The 18,143-nt window shown below is 44.2% G+C and overlaps 1 protein-coding gene across 1 annotated transcript in view; it reads right to left on the bottom strand.

The window, feature by feature from the left end:
* Positions 1 to 18,143, bottom strand: part of SLC18A1 (solute carrier family 18 member A1) — a 128,031-nt gene that overhangs the window by 70,037 nt on the left and 39,851 nt on the right. Inside the window, exons 7-9 of the mRNA XM_069213456.1 lie at positions 13,405 to 13,494; positions 9,726 to 9,769; positions 8,275 to 8,335 (exon numbers count right to left, since the gene is read on the bottom strand). Coding sequence (XP_069069557.1) covers positions 8,275 to 8,335; positions 9,726 to 9,769; positions 13,405 to 13,494 — 195 coding nt within the window. The remainder of the gene's footprint in view (positions 1 to 8,274; positions 8,336 to 9,725; positions 9,770 to 13,404; positions 13,495 to 18,143) is intronic.

The following is an 18,143-nucleotide window of genomic DNA, read 5'->3' as shown; positions in this document are numbered from 1 at the left end:
GACTTCTTCCACAACAAAATCACAGCCATACACAGCAACTTTGACCCCCAATTCACCAGCACTAACCACCAGCTGAGCCATCCAGGCAATGCCCTCCACCACCTGATCACCGACTAGAAATATCTCTTGATCCAAGAGACAGCAGCCCTCATGAGTTCATCTCACTCTGGCTCACCCAACGAACCATGCCCCGATCCACATGTTCAACCTGGGACAGAAGTAAATCAGCAACATCCGCGCCTTATCCTCATACCCTTCTATCAGGACCACCTCCATCCCCGAGTCTGGAATCAAGCAGTGGTTGAGCCACTCCTAAAGAAACCATCATCTGACCCCAGCAAACTCAAAACCGTCACCCCATATCTCTTCTCCTCTTCCCAGCTAAAGGTTTTAGAAAGAGCCATCAACCAACAACTCTCCAACCACCTGGAAAAACACAACCTAATGGATTCCACCCAATGCGGTTTCCACACCACCCACAGAACAGAGACCACCCTGATTGCCGCAACGGATTACATCAGATCCCTGCTCAACCACAGAGAAAAGGCAGCCCTGATCCTCCTAGATCTCTCTGCCGCATTTGATAAGAACTCCCACCACACCATCACCGCCAGACTCCACCACAAAGCCCTCAAATGGATCCACACTTTCTCACAGGATGCACTCAGAGAGTCCAACTCCCTCCCTTCACCTCAGAACCAAAGACATCCAATGCTGTGTCCCCTAGGGGTCCTCACCTAGCCAAACCCTTTTTAACACCTACATGACACCATTAGCCAAGATTGTTCGCTCCCACAAACTCAACATCATCTCATACACCGACAACACTCAACCTATGCTCTCCCTCTCCTAAAACCACACCTCCCTATGAACCAACTTCAACAGTGCTATGGCCCACACAACCGAATGGATGAGATCTAGCAGCCTAAAACTAGACACAGACAAGACCGAGGTGAACATCTTTGGAAACAACACCTCCCCCTCGGATGACTCATGGTGGCCCGCCATGCTCGGACAAACCCTGACTGACCACGCCTTCAATCTCGGCATCATCATCAACAGCAAACTCACCTTCAAGCGACAGATAAACATAATGACCTCTTCCTGTTTCCACAACCTCTGCATATTTTGGAAGATTTTCAGATGGATCCGCATTGAAATGAGAAAGACGGTAACTCAGACTATCATCTCCAAAAGACTGGACTATGGGAACGCCCTTTACGTCAGACTCTCCAACCAGCTCATTTGCCACCTCCAAACACTCTAACACTCTGCGGCTAGACTCATCCTGGACTTCCTCAGGCAGACCTGCACCAGCCGCAAACTCAGAGATCTCTACTGGCTGCTCGTACATAAGAGGTGCAAATTCAATGTTCTCACTCTTGCATACAAAGCCCTCCACAACATCAGAACCAAACTCATCAGCCACAGACTCTCCTTCCATCGGCCCACCAGGAAGCTCCATTTCACAACCCTTGCCCTCGCTCAAGTCCTGAGAGTCAGCCACAGTCACAGCGGTGGAAGATCCTTCTCTTACCTCGCCGCCAAGACCTCCACCTGTGCACCACTCTCACACGCACTGACTTCAGAAAGAAGCTAAAAATATGGCTCTCCGACGAGAATCCAGCAGCCTGCAGCAACATCCCAGAGTGCCTGGATACCCCGCAGGGGCGAGAAGCCTTGCTCTATAAATCTATTGATTGATTGATTGATATCCAACCCTGACTGAAAAGGGAAGAAGCACATGAATGGCAATAGGTAGGTTGACAGTTTACCAGGTAGGTTAAATGCTCCAGAAATTGACATTTGCGAACCCTGGTAATCCCACCACCAAACCATCACCCAAAGGATTCAGTTGAACCACTTCCATCATGGTAGTTAAGGAGCAAAAGGATACCGGGACTAAAGCACTCTCAAGCCAAATGTTAGGGAGACATGTAGGCCCAGATTTATCCTTGAGTCGTCACAAGGCAACGTAAGGACAAATCAAAGGCTTCAGTAATAATTACAAAGCCATGCAAGGGGTTATTCAGGTGCATTACAAAGGACCACACAGCCCCTGCAGTGGGCCTCTAAGCTCCAGGCGCCCCCCTCAGTGCAGTACACTGTGCACAGCCGGCAGGCTTCTGACTGGGTCCAGGGGAAAGGCCCCTACAGGTACTTTGCAGGAGGGCCCCTTTAAGTTTTGTTACCCCACTGGGGTGATTTGCCCTGCCATGCTTGGCTTTGTAAAGAAATCTAACATGAAGTGCTACATCACATTACATTTCAAGCTGGGAGGCGTACCATAGATGGCACATGATTGTTCCCTTAAAACCACTTATGGATCTTGGTGCATTCCCAGATTTACAATAGCTACTAAACCTGGGAATAAAGCAAAATGCTACATCTTCCCCAGTGTGGCATTACAAGGAGAACTATCTTTATTCCTCCTTGATATTTCGTCTTTTCACGTGTGATAGAAAGAGGAGAATGCTTCTAAGGATTTTTTGTGCAGGAAGGTGTCCTTTCAAGCACAAAAACAATCTCGCCTGTAATGCAGGTACCTTTGCTTTATGGTGCAATGGTGCCTGCATTGGCACTAGGCTCAACACACTGTGCTAGTGTAAGAAGAGCACAGAAATGCTTCATATGTTTTATAAATATGGAGCATTTTCCGCTCTCTCCTCTTCACACAATACAGCACAGCAAATTTGCATGCTGCCCTGTGTTGCATGAAAGATTAGTAAATGTGCCCTTTAAACTTTTCCAAAATTTCAGGAGTTTATCACTCTAGAAGGATGCAACCAAAGTGACTCAGGTAAATGGATATTACCTTTGTCTTCTACAGCAGACAGACAAGGGATACCTCCAACAGGGCTGACATGGCAAATTCTCAAGAGAGGCTCATGAATTTATTAATTCATACTTGCACAAGAACGAGACAGAACCCTGCTTGAGAGAGTCTGATTTAACAAGAGGAAGATGTGTAAGTGATGTTAGAAGAGGCAGAGCTGGAGAGAAGGGCAAAATACTAAGGGCCAGATGTATCAAAGGGTTTTACCCATTCTGTGTCTATGCGAAAATGCATTGGTACATATGGCCCTAAGGGCCTTATTTAGATTTTGATGGAGGGTGAGCCAGGCTTTAAGTCAGCAGGATTGTTTTTTGCTTAGATTTTATTTTAAAGAGAAAAGGCCTTGGTAGGGCGTTCACTTGGACAGCAATGCCAATTTTCCATAGTGGTAAACACCACTGCAATACTTTAAATACCACACTCTACTTTTTTGAGATTGGATTAACAATGTGGAATCAGCAGATTCACTGCATAGTCCTTACCATACCATCATTTGGGAGGTGTTACTATGCCTGACATTTTCACGTTTTATAAGAACCACTGGCATCCTAAAGACTTCACTGAGGCAGCCACACTGCAAACCTTCCCTACCTTAAAAATATGGTTTTGGCCATTCACAAAATCCAAGTGTAAAGGTACAACAAAGTGAAATATTAAGCTACACAAGTAAATTACTAAAAAAGTGTAAGTTATCTTTGGGAATAGCCCATGCAGATTGTAGATGGCCCACAGGCCCTTCAAATTTGTGGAAACATGTTAGTCACACCTTTGGGGTAAATTTACATTAGGATTTTGTGAATAGCTAAAAAGTAGTAAACTTACTCAAAAGTGAAAACTACTCAAAATATTAATCTACCTTCATGAATCAGGTTCAGCGTGCCCATCTCTCATGAATTCTCTTACCCCAATAGGGAACTCCCTGAAAATTCCAGTACTGCATGCCCTTCTTCACTACCCCCTCCATACTTTTGTTCTCTCTGATGAATATCCTCTCACTAGCACAACTCTCGCCCTCCCGTGACAACTTATTTTTCACCTGACCAAGACTCTCCTTGTGATAGCAACATCTCAATAATGTTGTGAACCACTTCTGTTTTCTGCTTGTAAGCCTCTTTATTCCCCTTTCTTACATCTCTCTCTTCTCAGTCAAACCCAGCTCGCTATTTTCCTGAGCTGTTTGTCCTTTTGCTTGTCCATAGTCAACTCAGTTACTCTTATACCTGTAGCTTCCTGGGCTCTGGAGAAATAATTAGAGTTAGGGTGCACCAAGATTAAATGTCTCCTTTATGGTGATATTTAGGTTATTCTGTCACCCACACACAAGCCATACAGCATAGTTCAGCATCCTAAAAAAATACTGTACCCCATTGTCCATAAGCTAAACAAAAAAAACAAACAAAATGATGATTTTCCAGACCAGACAATGAAAAGCACATTTTTCATCTCATCAGTGACATCACAGAACATAACATGCACTCTATCCTCCTTGGCATAATTTTCTATGAGTCAGGAAGCCATTCCCAAGCACTGAAATCGAGACAAGAAAAAGAACAACTTGACTGAAGTGCAATAAAACGCAAAATGAAAATTATGAACAATGATGTACAAACCAGCTGCATCAATAAACCATTTCTTCTGTTTGGAAGTGATGTCTTGTGGATGGCACAAAACTAAGTTGTAAGTGGGAGACAACTTTAAAAGAGAAGATGTACCAAACAGGTACTTAGCTTTGCAGATATACACATAATGTAGAATGGCAACCGGAAGATCGTGAAATTGAAAAATGAATTATTGAGTTCTGGATCCACCTCAATGAAATTGGTACTAATACCTATCACTCTAACCCAAACAGCCCGCAAAATGGAATGGTGAGAACCCATAAAAATTGCCTTAGGTTTAGGTGAGCAAAGGGAGCAGAAGAAACATCAGATGCTCAGGGCTGAGTTCCAAGATGTGCATTTGAAGTATGAATGTTGACTGCAGAGATAAATTACTGAAGAAGCAAAGTTCTGAAGATCTTGGATGAACACATTTTGCGATACTTTATAGAAGCACAACAGTGTAACTCTGGTCAGGAAGGAAAGATGACAATCTGGTCTCCCTGGAACTGAGTTCAGTGTAAGGGACAGTAACTTCAGGGTGATGGAAACAGTGTACTTTGGCAGGGATGTGATGTTTCTAGAGATTTTGAGTATGTGTCACGGGATACAGTTCAATGTGCCACCTGAATAGCAGTTCTTTCAGGTCTTTTTCTATTTTCCATTACAATAGAGGGGAGGAGGAAGAGAACATCTCACTTCAGTAGGGTCCAAATCAGGACAGGTCCTTCTTCACCTTCTTGAGGATGGACCAGGTTGTCATAGTAAGTCCCCCAGAAGCAGGAAGAACTTAGAATGGAAAGGTGACACAGGAACCCACACCCACTGATTCCTATTTAGGCTGTAATTGAACGATGCGCTCTGAATCACCATCCTGTGGGCTAACAACCAACATGCATGACCTTTAAGGCACTTGGTGGAATATTACTTTTCTGACATGTTTGACTTGCTCACGGCATTGGCTGTGAGCAATGGCTGAGGCCACCAACTTTCCAGGTATGAACTCTATGCAAAAAGTCTTGTTTGGTCATATCCATGGAACTTTTTGTGATCTACTGTGGTACTGTCCATCTAGTGTAGATGTTACTTGTCCATGAGCCATGCATGGCTGCTCAACACTGCACATCAGTATGTCAGAATATCTTATAGAGAAACATTGTTTGGCATACATTTCGTGTCCGAAATGTGATTTATAAATATATTGTCCCATTGGGTGCAGATTTTCTATTATCTTCAACGGGGTAATATTTTGTAGTGGATATTTGGGCAGAATATTTTTGTCTACCAATAATCTGTCAACTATAATCTGTTAAAACACCGCCCTACCCCTCTAACAACCCCAAGGGTAGGTGGCAAAGAGGTTTTAACATTCCTGTTGAGCACAGAAGGAATAGAGTGTCAGGATGAGGCACTTTGGCTTCATCCCTTTGGTTTGCTGGATATTTGTTATGCAAACTGGGAGTGCTAGAGAGTGTACCACTCATGGGAAGACCTTGGCCCTCATTTCGAGTGTGGCGGTCTGAAGGCCGCCACACTCGCCATGGCGGTCTTACTGCTGCGGGGCCAGCGGTAAAGACCGCTGTATTATGACATTGGTGGTTTGGCCGAAGCTGAAGCCAAACCACCACAACATCGCCAGTATTTTGAGTCGGCACACCGCCAGGCTTTCTGTGTCAGTCGCACCGTGATGAAAACCCTGGCGGTAAGGCACCCGGCGACAGGAATCTCCATTCCTGTCGCCGGCCCATACACCCCTACACGTCCACACACCTTTAGACACCCTTCCTCATCCACACACTTGCACACTCCCCCTCATCCGCACACTTGCACACACTCCGCTCATCTGCACACACCCCTCCATCCGCACACTTGCACACACACCCCTCATCCGCACACTTTCGCACAAATACCCCCACATCGGCACACTTGCACACACACACACACCCTCATATGCACGCATCCACACAGACACCCCCAACTCACTCGTAGACTTGCACACATGCACCCCCCACTCGCATGCATCCCAGTACACACACCTACTCACTTGCTTCCCAACACCCCCCCTCTGCATACATGCAGACACCCCCATCCACACACATGCAGACACACACCCCCAACCGCAAGCATACATCCAGACACCCTCAGTCACTTGCTCACAAACACGCACTCAGACATTCCCATTCGCACATATACACGTAGTCAGACACCCCTATTCGCACACAAACATGCACTCAGTTAGATCCCCCTCCCCTCTGCATACAAACACACATCCACCCCAACACCCACCCTCCACTCTGCTTCCAGTCGGGGATACACACCCTCCACGCACACATACATACACACACGTACTAACGCACACTCATACCGCTACTCATACACATACACGCACACAAAACACACATGCACACAACACCCCTTCCATTTCAAATAGTCCACCTACCTGCCTCAGCAAGGCAGTCATCCGGGAGGGAATGGTCTCAGTGTCAGGAAACCGCTGTGCCGTATTACATATCGTAATATGGCAGGCAGTGTCCTGTTGGCGTGGCGGTGCTGGCGGTCGAAACTCCTCTCTGACTTAACTCGTTATACGGTCTTCTGTCACCCGTGACTTCGGCAGTCTTGTGAAAAGACCGCCGAAGTCGTAATGAGGGTCTTTGTCATCCAACCAACAATTTTATTAAACCACATTCCCAAATATTCTGCATTAGGCAAACTGCAAGGCTGCCTCTTATTGGTATCATGTAGTCTTTTCAGTAACCTGCAAAACCAATGCACGAAAATCTGTTCAGCCTAAATATCCCTTTCAATATGATTTCTCCTATTACAAAAATATAAATTTAATACTTTCAATTGTTTCTCCAAATGATCGTTTACTTTGAATGCAGCTTTACCATCCGTAAAATGCATAACCTTAAGAGTTATATTGACCAATCACTGAAATATATAAATAGAAACTACCTGTTGCCTTCATTTACCATGAAATATCAAGCATATACGGATGTCAGCATAATCCGAAAATGAAAAACACATTTATTAGGTTTCACCTTCTTTCTGTATCTCTGCGCCAATCTAAAGGATCATGGAAGAACAATACAGTACAAGAATCCTTATGCTCATTATGCCTTTCTTATAATAAAACTATTAAACATATTTTAAGTATGTGTCCCAAACTACTTGGTCCCCATAAGAAATACTTAAAACACATTTTAAAAATCAAAAGCATTATGACAATATCTGAAGCCCTTGCTTTCAGTTTCGAGGGATGGAAATGAAAAATCATTGAGTTGCACTATGAAATGTTTGCCCAATCCTATAATTTCTGACATGAACAAGAACAGTTTGATCATTCAGAAAAGCTCCGGCTAAGAAAAAACAAACAATTTGAATATCCATGAAGACTGCTTTGATCTCTTAGTGACCTATGATTTTAGAAACCAATTACAATACATTTTAAGTAACATTGTTCTTAATGGCATTATTTAGGACAATTTGCAAAGATTTTTAGTCTGTTTTATTCGTATTAAGAAAGGTTTCACAAAAATTAAATAAATAATAGAATGAAGTACAGTACAATTAAATTTTGTGCTGAAAATTCAGTCCAGAATTGAATCTTTAATCCACATTGGATACTATTGTTGTAAACCTCAGTCCTCCAGTTGCGCTTTTGCCTCACATGGACTTTAAGATAGATTCTAAATAAGACTAAAATTGAAGTCTTTTTTCTGTCATTGACGGGCGCTATATATAGATTAAGGGGGCTGGAAGAGCAGATGTGCACGTAGGAAGAGCATGGTGACAGGAGAAGAGACTATCTAGACATCAAACATGCTGGGATCTTACCTGCAGCTGCCAGAATGTATGGATCTCGAAGCAGGGTGAAAAGCGTTGCACCTTTTGTACTCTTGGAAGAAATAAGGATATGCAGTTATTACAACAGAGCTCTTGAACCTGACCTTATTCCCCTGTTGTCGTTTCATCGCAGCTCCAACAGCATCCAACCGAATGCAGTACCAATCTGGCATTTCTATCACAGTGCTCAACTGGCATTTTTTCCAAGGACATTGCCTAAAAAAACCTTTCCTTAGGTGCAGTACCAGCATGGCCTCCCTGTCCAATGTCGCTGCAATAACAGAGTGCTCATCTCTAGCACGTTTATTACAAGTATGACATCTTCCCATCATGCACCCTACTCTCCCATGTGCCTTACTAACTCTGCTTTGAGACCACTTGCTTTATCACTCTTCCATGGAGCCTTCGATCCTTGCTTCCTTGCTGTACCAACCTGAGCTTCCAATGGCACACACAACTAGTCCGAAGTACCACCACATGCAAAATCAGACTGCAATGTGTTCATTTTGTGGCCATCCCTAAATGCAGTTCTGCAATGAACTTTCTGTCCCACTGTGTGCTTACCTAGTTCCACCAGTACCTATAGTATTGATCTGTTCGTGCTCTTCTGCAGAACCAGCGTGGGTTTCGCTGGTCACTAGGAAATTCACTGACAAGAAAATGGCAGAAAGTGGAGTGTGAAAGTGACATTCTGGATGGGACACCGGTCTGAGAACATATGGTGGCCGTTAAAGGAGATGAGCAGTTATAGTGGATGACGAGGTGGAAGAGTGGTAGGGCGTTGATGGAATGGTACTGGGTGGTGTATAGTATTACTGGCCTGGTGCTAAAGAGAAGACGTTTATTAGTTGTTAAACAGGAAAGAAGAGTAATTGTTTCAGATTAATTTAAGAAATCTGCAACACACCACTGTTCATCAGATGATGCTAACAGACCGCCACTGCAGGTGTCAACTAACTACATGCGATCATTGTTTCTTGATGACCTAAAAAGACAAGTACATCAAGGAAGGCAGTAACACAGCCTAACACGGTAGATCTCCAACCATGTCTCCTCCAACCTATGCCTGCTCACATAAAATGTCACCATGAAAAACACAGCGAGGTAACCAGCATAGTGGACTGAGAAGTTAAAGAATACTACAAAGTAACCTGCAAAGCTGATAAAAGTGGCTAGCATACAGCAAATCATGAACTGCATGCCTACCACACTTTCTCATCAATCACTCTGCTAAGAGCTACACCCATAACAAAATAACCACATACTGTGGTCATCACACCAAGACATCAAAACACTCCCCATATAGGTTCAAAGCAAAAGTGAAACCCTTCCAACCACACACCCTGCACAACGTAGTGCGCAACCCCTGTGAGCAAGTAGTTTAGCATCCTACATTGGGGTAGTAAGCACAATATAAATGTTACAGAACAATTGGCACTTACTTCTGGTGAAATCTTGGAAGGCCTTAAGATGCAGAGCTGCAGAGCTGTGAGAAGAAACATAGGGCGTTAGTACCAAAAGGTTAACTGCCTGGTATCCCCATGCTCCTAATTTTGTCCCATGTTCCTTATGCACGAATTGCCTCTGGGCATCTGGGTTGGTCAGACATCCCTTAGTAGTCAAATCAACTGATAAGTTAAAAATTCATTTTTATTGGATTAAATGTTGTTAATAGTATAGTAAACAATGTGGGTGAGATAAGAGCACACAATGGGTATTCATCATTAACTAAAGTAAGTAATTAAGTGACCAATGTGTATTCAAGCATGTTTCCAATAGTGGGTGCAGCAACGTTTTGTGGCCTCCTTGTCATTTTGCAATTAAACATATGTAATAACAAGATGCAGAGCCAGATTTACTAACAAGTGGCGTGCCACAAAGCAGCAAGCACCAATCGTCAAATAAGTGGCACAGTTCTGCTCTCTATGCGCTGACACCCTTCGTGCTGCCTAGTGCCAGTCAGGAAACCCTTGTACCATAATGCATACCTGATGCAAAACCATTGTAAATGTGAGCTCTGCCGCATAGTAACCATTCGGAAAGGTGGGCAAAATGAACTGCCTAAAGATTAATAATTAGGAGGGTCTTTATTTGCGACCCCCTTCAACTGAACACAAGCTCAGGGACGGTGGCCTACACAGGACAGCAGACCTCCATCCCTGCCCTGGCATTCCCAAATGAGAACATTTGTTTTAATGTTTGAAGAAAAGCAGTCTGTTTCCTCCAAATGGACAGTTCTACTTTTAAAAAGTATTTGACAAGACACCAAGGAGAGAATGCAATGAACCCCGGGACCGCTGCCTGCTCTCCGAAGCTACTCATCATGATTTCTTGCCCGGCTAGTGGGGATCTCTTTCCATGGCAAACAGTCCTTCTGCATGAGAGTGGAGGTCACAGCCTTTTCAGACTTGCATGCCATCTCCATATCATGAAAATAAGTCCTAAATGGGGCCTGCACTTTCTCAATTAAAACTAGTCGTGGTGTTCGCCAGGGGTGCACCTTGGCCCCTTTCCTTTTCTAACTTCGTGTAAATGGTCTGGAGACCTTTTTAGTTCGCAATAGAACGGCATTCTACAAATGGTGAGGTTAACAATCCCAGGCCTATTGTATGCAGATAATGCTATTATTATTGCCAGGACAGAGAATGGATTGCACGCCCTGCCGGACTTTTTTGCCCGATTCATGAACGTTTTAAATTTAAATATTGAAATATCCAAGTCTTTCATTGTCCTCTGTGTTCAGTCACAGATTAAGGTCAACACTCATAAAATAAGGATGGTCCAGATTAATAGAGTTAAATGTTTTAATTACCTTGGTTTTACCGTTGTTGGCGAATTACATTTAGGGTTATTTAATTGAGCTGAGACACACGCAGTTTCAGAGAACGATTGATCAGTTTCTAGGTTTGGTACAAGGCTTCGCCATAAACCTGTGAGGATCCCATGCATATTTATAAATCAAAATGTATTCCGGTTGCGTTATACGGGGCCGAAGCCTCGGGATATTACACCTTTGTGCATCACCTTCTCTCGGTACTCAAGAGTACAGTGAATGCAACTCTCTTGACAAATCTGGGTTAAATTATTTTAAGCATCCAGTAGATGTGGCTTCTTTGTTCTTGTAAAGCAAAACACAAACGCGTGGGATAGCGTAACTGGATGGACGGAATGTGGAACCAATCAAACATTCACCCCCAGTCACAGAGCTGGGTTTAATCCATCCATTATTTTGCTCACCATGCCACCCCAGATTGAACCCAGCCACATGCCAATCAGTCTTGACCCTGTTCCTCATGGGAACAGTCCAGCCCGAACTGCCAGGCCAGGTTCTCCCTGGACCCGAAACAAGCATCCTGGGACCGGTTTCACCCCTCATCAGCCAGGCTAGCTTGAATCCAGTGGCACAGTGAGCCCGGGACCCACGTCTGGGCATACCCTGCGCACTTAGGGCGGCAAAAGCAAAGCAAAACACAAACGCTGTGGGATAGCGTGACGCCCTAAGTGGGAAGGGAATGCCCAGACGTGGGTCCCGTGCGTCCCATGCCACTGGATTCAAGCTAGCCTGGCTGATGAGGGGTGAAACCCTGAAACCGGTCCCAGGATGCTTGTTTCCAGTCCAGGGAAGACCTGGCCTAGCAGTTCAGGCTGGACTGTTCCCATGAGGAACAGGGTCAAGACTGATTTGCATATGGCTGGGTCCAAACTGGAATGGCATGGGCAGCAAAAAAACGATGGATTTAGGCCCAGATCACTGTACTGGGGGTGGATGTTTGACAATGTTCAGCATTCCGTCCATCACTTGTTGTTTTAGCATTTGTCGCCCTAAGTGGGAAGGGTATGCCCAGACGTGGGTCCCGTGCTTCCCATGCCACTGGATTCAAGCTAGCCTGGCTGATGAGGGGTGAAACCCTGAAACCGGTCCCAGGATGCTTGTTTCCAGTCCAGGGAAGACCTGGCCTAGCAGTTCGGGCTGGACTGTTCCCATGGGGAACAGGGTCAAGACTGATCTGCATATGGCTGGGTCCAAATTGGAATGGCATGGGCAGCAAAAAAATTATGGATTTAGGCCCAGATCACTGTACTGGGGGTGAATGTTTGACAATGTTCAGGCTTGTTGTTTTTGCATTCTTTGTTCTTGTGGCATAAAACCTGGCGCTCACCAGATGATCGATTTGCAAGGTTATTGATAAGGGATGCCTTAGCTTTTGATCATGTGGCTAAAATCCCATGGCTTTTGTACTCGAAGAGGACTTTTACTGAGATGGATGTGCCAGACTATTCTGACTCAGCTGAACTGCTGGAAACTGCTTCTAAACAGACCATGAAAAACAATTTTTTAGCTACAAAGGTGAGTTACAGAATGGGAAGGTTCAATCCATGCAGACTGTTGTGCCTCATTCTGTTCTTTGTATTTCTTAGTGGTTTGAACCCTACTTGATGCTTACTGAAAATCCCCAGTATAGATTTTATCTCCCTCGTTTTAGACTAAGTGCTTTGCACTTTTTGCTGGCCTTCCCATTTAGGGGACATGGTATGATCAACTTCCTATTCGTCCATGTGGGAGTCACAGCATTAAAGTCCCAATGACCTTATGCTCTTTTGCATTTTTAATATTAATTCCCATAAGCATTTTCTTCTTCTTTGCTTATGTCCTGCAAAGCTTAGACATCATCACCTTCCTCTATTGTTTTTAGAACAATTAACAACCCCTGAACTATGTTTTGCTGTTTTGAATTGTATCCGAGCTGCTCTGAGCATTCGATAACTTTATGAGTTTCCTGTCCTTCTGTAAGCATGTACGATATTAGTTACGTAGAAGTGTCTGTTCAGCATATTACTATTTCAATGTTTTTGTACGATTGCTGGTAAGACTGTACGCCTCCTAGTAAGCCAAGGTTTCTTCTTTAATTGTGTGAAGCTGATGTATTTTCCGTGTGCTTTTCTGGATATTTTGCCTAACAAAGGGATTATGACTTACTGATTTCAAGAGTGTTTGACACACAATTCACTGCTATAAATTGAAGGTTTGTGGCTACCATGTTCTTTAATCATTTATTTGTCTAGGCCTTGCCTGGGTGGAGTAGAGAGAATTATCCACACCTACCATAGCCAGCTACTCACCTCCATCAAATAGCGCCAAGAATGCCAGAATCAAAAAGGGGGATGATTTCCCAACAAAGGAGTACATCAGACCTCCGAAGGGAGCACCTACTGCAAGGAGAACAGAACTCAGTGTTATACAGGCTAGCATACAGAACCCTGTTGACATACAGACTTTGACAACCACATCATCACTGTCGGCACAGAAACAAACAAACCGAGGTAACCATACTTTGAGGTTTGTAGAAACGAGTGATTGAGACGAAAAGGCTCATAAAATGGTAAATAGATAACCTATCTCCTGACAAACTGGAGTATTTTGATTTTAACTGTGCTGAGTATATTCTCAATCTTGATTGTAAACATCAACTCGGTGTGCAACCTCAAACTTGACACGTATATAAATATTTGAAGATTGTTACATTCCTGACTTTATTCTCTGTGATGCTAACAAAATAGCCTTTCAAAGAATGTCACTGACTGACTCATCTGTCTAAAATTTACAAACATTCAGGCTTGGCTCCTCCCCCTCCCCAACCCCCCCACCCCACCGGCAGCCGCAGTAGCTGCAAACCTTTCACTACAAAACGATAATAAACTATGTTTATTATCGCTTTGTAGTAAAATGGACAGGGCATTGGGGATGACATAGCACTAAGGCTGTGTGCACAGCATGACCCCTCATTGCGCATATATGTTTGGCCGGTCGTCTTGGGCCGGCTAAACACACATGCGCACTGTGCTCTCTCCATCACAGCACTGTGTTGCTGGGCTGGAGGGAGCAGTCACAGACTCTGAGTCCGCTTGGGAGCGCCCTGGCTGGGTACTCCCAGCCAATCCTAATGCTGCTCTGAGCAGCATCAGGATTGGCCGTAGGATATGCTGGGAGCCTGCGTCTGCAGCCTGCAGCAGAGGATCGGCACATGGTGGCGGCGGTGACGATGTAGGTAAGTGGGTCTTCTTCAGAAATAATTCCCCCTCAGTCCCCATCCCCACGCGTGCGCCGCCCCGCTCCTACAAAGTACCACAAGCCGCTCCTGCAAACTTTATCACGTTTGGAGAAAGGAGTAGTCTGTACTGTGCCTTGGTGATAGTTAAATTATGCTGGTAAAATTCACAATATTTCTAGATTTCAGGTTACGCAAAATTTTTGCAATTTCTCAAAAACATGTATTAAGCTACTTGGTGGAGCTTTCATCTGCAGTAGACTGGTTTGTGCGGGTAATGTATCGCCGAGAAACATTTTGTGATCGAACAGCCTTCTATCAAGTTCTTACACAGCTTTTTAAGATGATAAATGCGCTCAAGTGAAAAAACTACATTTTGCTCTAAAAGTGCAGTTTTGCAACATTTTCATGAAGTGTCGAGGAAAATATAAATGGACGTCAAACTAAATAAAATCTCTCATAACTGCCCACAGCTTGGTTGATACAGTGCAAATTTGTCCTCACTCACCCTTGCAATTCGGTTGCAACTATAACACAGTATATAGAAGCTTTACGCACACATCCCTCCACATAATCAGCGGAGGACACCTCATTAGTTACTGCACCCTTACCTATAAAACTTCTTCTTTTATCTAAAGTGAACTTAGCTCACACATCTTCTGCCTCTGGAAAATACTATACTTCAATTTGGCCGCATGCTGTCTACAATGTAAAGATTTCGCCGTTCATCATTGTTATGATGACATTTATTCCGACAAGACTGTAACAATCTTTACAGGCCTTTATGTTGGTATAACAGTGACAACGTCATGGCCTTGTAGCAATCTGGAAAGTTGTTTGTGTGCTTATGTTCGAGTTTGCAGGAATGTTGATTATAATAATAGCTGTAAAAGAAAGAAGAGCCCTATGTACTAGAGCATTTTCCTATAGACACAAAATGGGTGAAACCCTTTGATACATCTGGCCTGAAATCTTCAAAATGTAAAAGCTACATCATGAATTCAAATCCAAATCCAAGGTTCTGTTCCCCTGGCATGGTGCTTTGCTTATATACTCCAAGTCGAAACACACTGTGTTGCTCTAACCTGGTACAACCAACACCCAAACCCAGGTTCTGTCCCTTGTATGCCATACGCACTTACAGTGGAGCTGGAACAGTTGTCAGAGTGGGGTGCTAGACTTTAGTCCTTCAGGGGCTTTAAGAAACATTTGTTACTGAAAAACTGAGTACAACAAATGAGCCATACTATCCCCATCTGGAATGTGGAGGATCTCAAAGAAATTTCTTTAAAAATGGTGGGTTCCTGTGGTGCATATTAAAATACATTTTCCTAAATATATATGTAAAATAGGAAACCTATGTAGTACAGTTGAGCATCGCCATTTATAGTGGGCAAACTGTTCATCGAAATGGCACCTGGATAGTTCTTTGCTTTTTGACTTCCGTGGACCTACTCCTAATCATTATTGGAATCTGGGGACCCCCCACTGAGTCATTACTGGAAGTAGAGGACCCCAGCCTAAACTTTGTTGATGATTTGAACCTCAAACAATACACAAAAAATACAGAAACAAGTATTCATCAAACAAATACACAAAAGATAACACATTTTATTGAATTTGTAAACAAAAAGATAAAAACTTTAATTTGAATAGGAAGGTTGAAGCTTATATAAATTTCATTAAAGCCACACATCGTCCATTCTGTTTGCTGCACCTGACACTCTCCCACTTATCAATCTGAGAATACTAATTTAATTTTTAGCTTCCAATTTTAAAATACTTGATACTTACAGTTCATTTTAATATTTTGAATTGTACATTTAGTCACTTTATTCATATACACTTTATTAAACTGTTCATATCATTGAATTTTCTAAGTAGTTGCGGACACCTGATGAGGCTTCGCGGACCCATAGGCGTCCCCGGACACAGGTTGGGAACCACTGACCTAGATAGCCAGGTGTTAGACCTGGCATCCTTGTTGTGGTCTCCCCTAACTTTTTGCCCCTGTTTTCAAGGTTGTTGCTGTGTGCTGGACTCTGTTTTTGCTGTTTTTGTTACTCTGGGCACTTTACCACTGCTGACCAGTGCTACAGTGCAAGTGCTCCCTTTGTGAAATTGTATGTGTAATTGGCTTTTCCATGATTGGCATATCTGGTTTACTAGTAGCCCTATAAACCTAGCTCAGACCTGCCACTGCAGTGTCTGTGCATGCAGTTTTAAACTTCCAATTCGACTTGGCAAGTGTACCCATTTTCCATGCCAAAACCTTCCCTTTTTATACATGTAAGTCACCCCTAAGGTAGGCCCCAGATAGCCCCATGGGCAGGGCACAGTGCATGTTAAAGGTGGGACATGTACTGATGTGTTTTACATATCCTAACAGTGAAATTCTGCCAAATTTGTCTTCCACTGTTGCAAGTCCTAACCCTCTCATAGGTTAACATGGAGGCTGCCTTTAAATATTCTTAAAGTACAGTTTCCCCTTGAGAGCAGATAGAAATATGGAGTTTGAGGTCTTTGAACTCACAATTTAAAAATACATATTTTCCGGATGTTGGTTTTTAGATTGTTAGTTTGAAAATGCCACTTTTAGAAGTAGGCATTTTCTTCTTTAACCATTCTGTGACTCTGCCTGTTTGTAGATTCCCTGTCTGGGTCAGACTTACAGTTGGGCTGTTTGTAACTCTCCTCTAGACAGTGACACAAAGGGAGCTGGGGTGTAGTCTGCATATTCTGATGAGCCATCTGGGCTAGAGTGGGGGGAGGAGTGGGCACTTACACCTGAATGGGCTGTGCCTGCCCTCACACAATGCAGTCTCCAACTCCCTGGTGTGTGTCTGGAGCCTGGCCTGGGCAAGACAGGATCCTGTAAACAACTGAGAAGTTTCTTTGAAGTCAGTCAACTTCAAAGGCAGAAAGGTGGATGTAAAGCCTCAGATTTGCTTCTAGAACCAAGAGGAACCTCTGCCAAGGAGAAGAGCTGAAGAGCTGAGAAGTCCTGCCCCTGCCCATGCTTCATTGGGCTATCCTGTAGTTGCTGCTTCTGCCTGTGAAAGGGGACAAAGACTGGACTTTGTGGTATATTCCTGCTTGAGAAGAATCTCCAAGGTCTTGGACTGAGTTTGCCCCCTGTTCTGAAGTCTCAAGGCCATCAAAGATTTCCTCTGCCAGCACCTGGACTCTCTGATGAGACTCCTGGCCCACCAAGTGGTGCCTAATCCAGTCCCTGGGCCCTTGAAAGGAGACGATGGTGGAAAATCAAGAAAAACCAAGAGTACCTACTTTGGATCACCCCGCACTGACGCCGCTGCCGGATTCGGCGATGCCACCTGCACTTGAACTGAAGCCGTGGTCCTCACTACAGTGTGATGACCCCGCAGACCCGACACCACAGCAGCCCCGCTGAAATCCGTAACTCCGTAAGTCCCAAAGTACGGTGTCACCGACGTCTGTGTCACCTGAGTTCGCCACATCACGCCGTGTCCGCTGGATATCGACTCCGCCAGAAGTGCAGAGATCCAACACTTCGCACGACACCGTCTCACATCCACCACTCTGCAGCAAGGACCCAATACCTCTTCAAGACGCCTCCACTCCTTCGCCCCGGAGCCCCGGAACCAACACCGCACCGGATCCAGCAAAGCCTCAATCCCCGACTCTGTGCACTGGCTTGTTTCCTCATTTTCACAAGGTACTGCCCCTCGGGTCCATGTGACTCTGTGACCGGCGCCATTAGTATCAGATTGTTAGGAACGACTCTGTCATGCCATGATATCACCAATTTGAAGCATTTGTGTTTTTAAGCGA

This window comes from Pleurodeles waltl, chromosome 11 (genome assembly GCF_031143425.1).
Source record: "Pleurodeles waltl isolate 20211129_DDA chromosome 11, aPleWal1.hap1.20221129, whole genome shotgun sequence".
Lineage (NCBI taxonomy): Eukaryota > Metazoa > Chordata > Amphibia > Caudata > Salamandridae > Pleurodeles > Pleurodeles waltl.
Note: the sequence above shows the minus strand (reverse complement) of the source record. Positions and strands in the feature narration are given on the sequence as shown.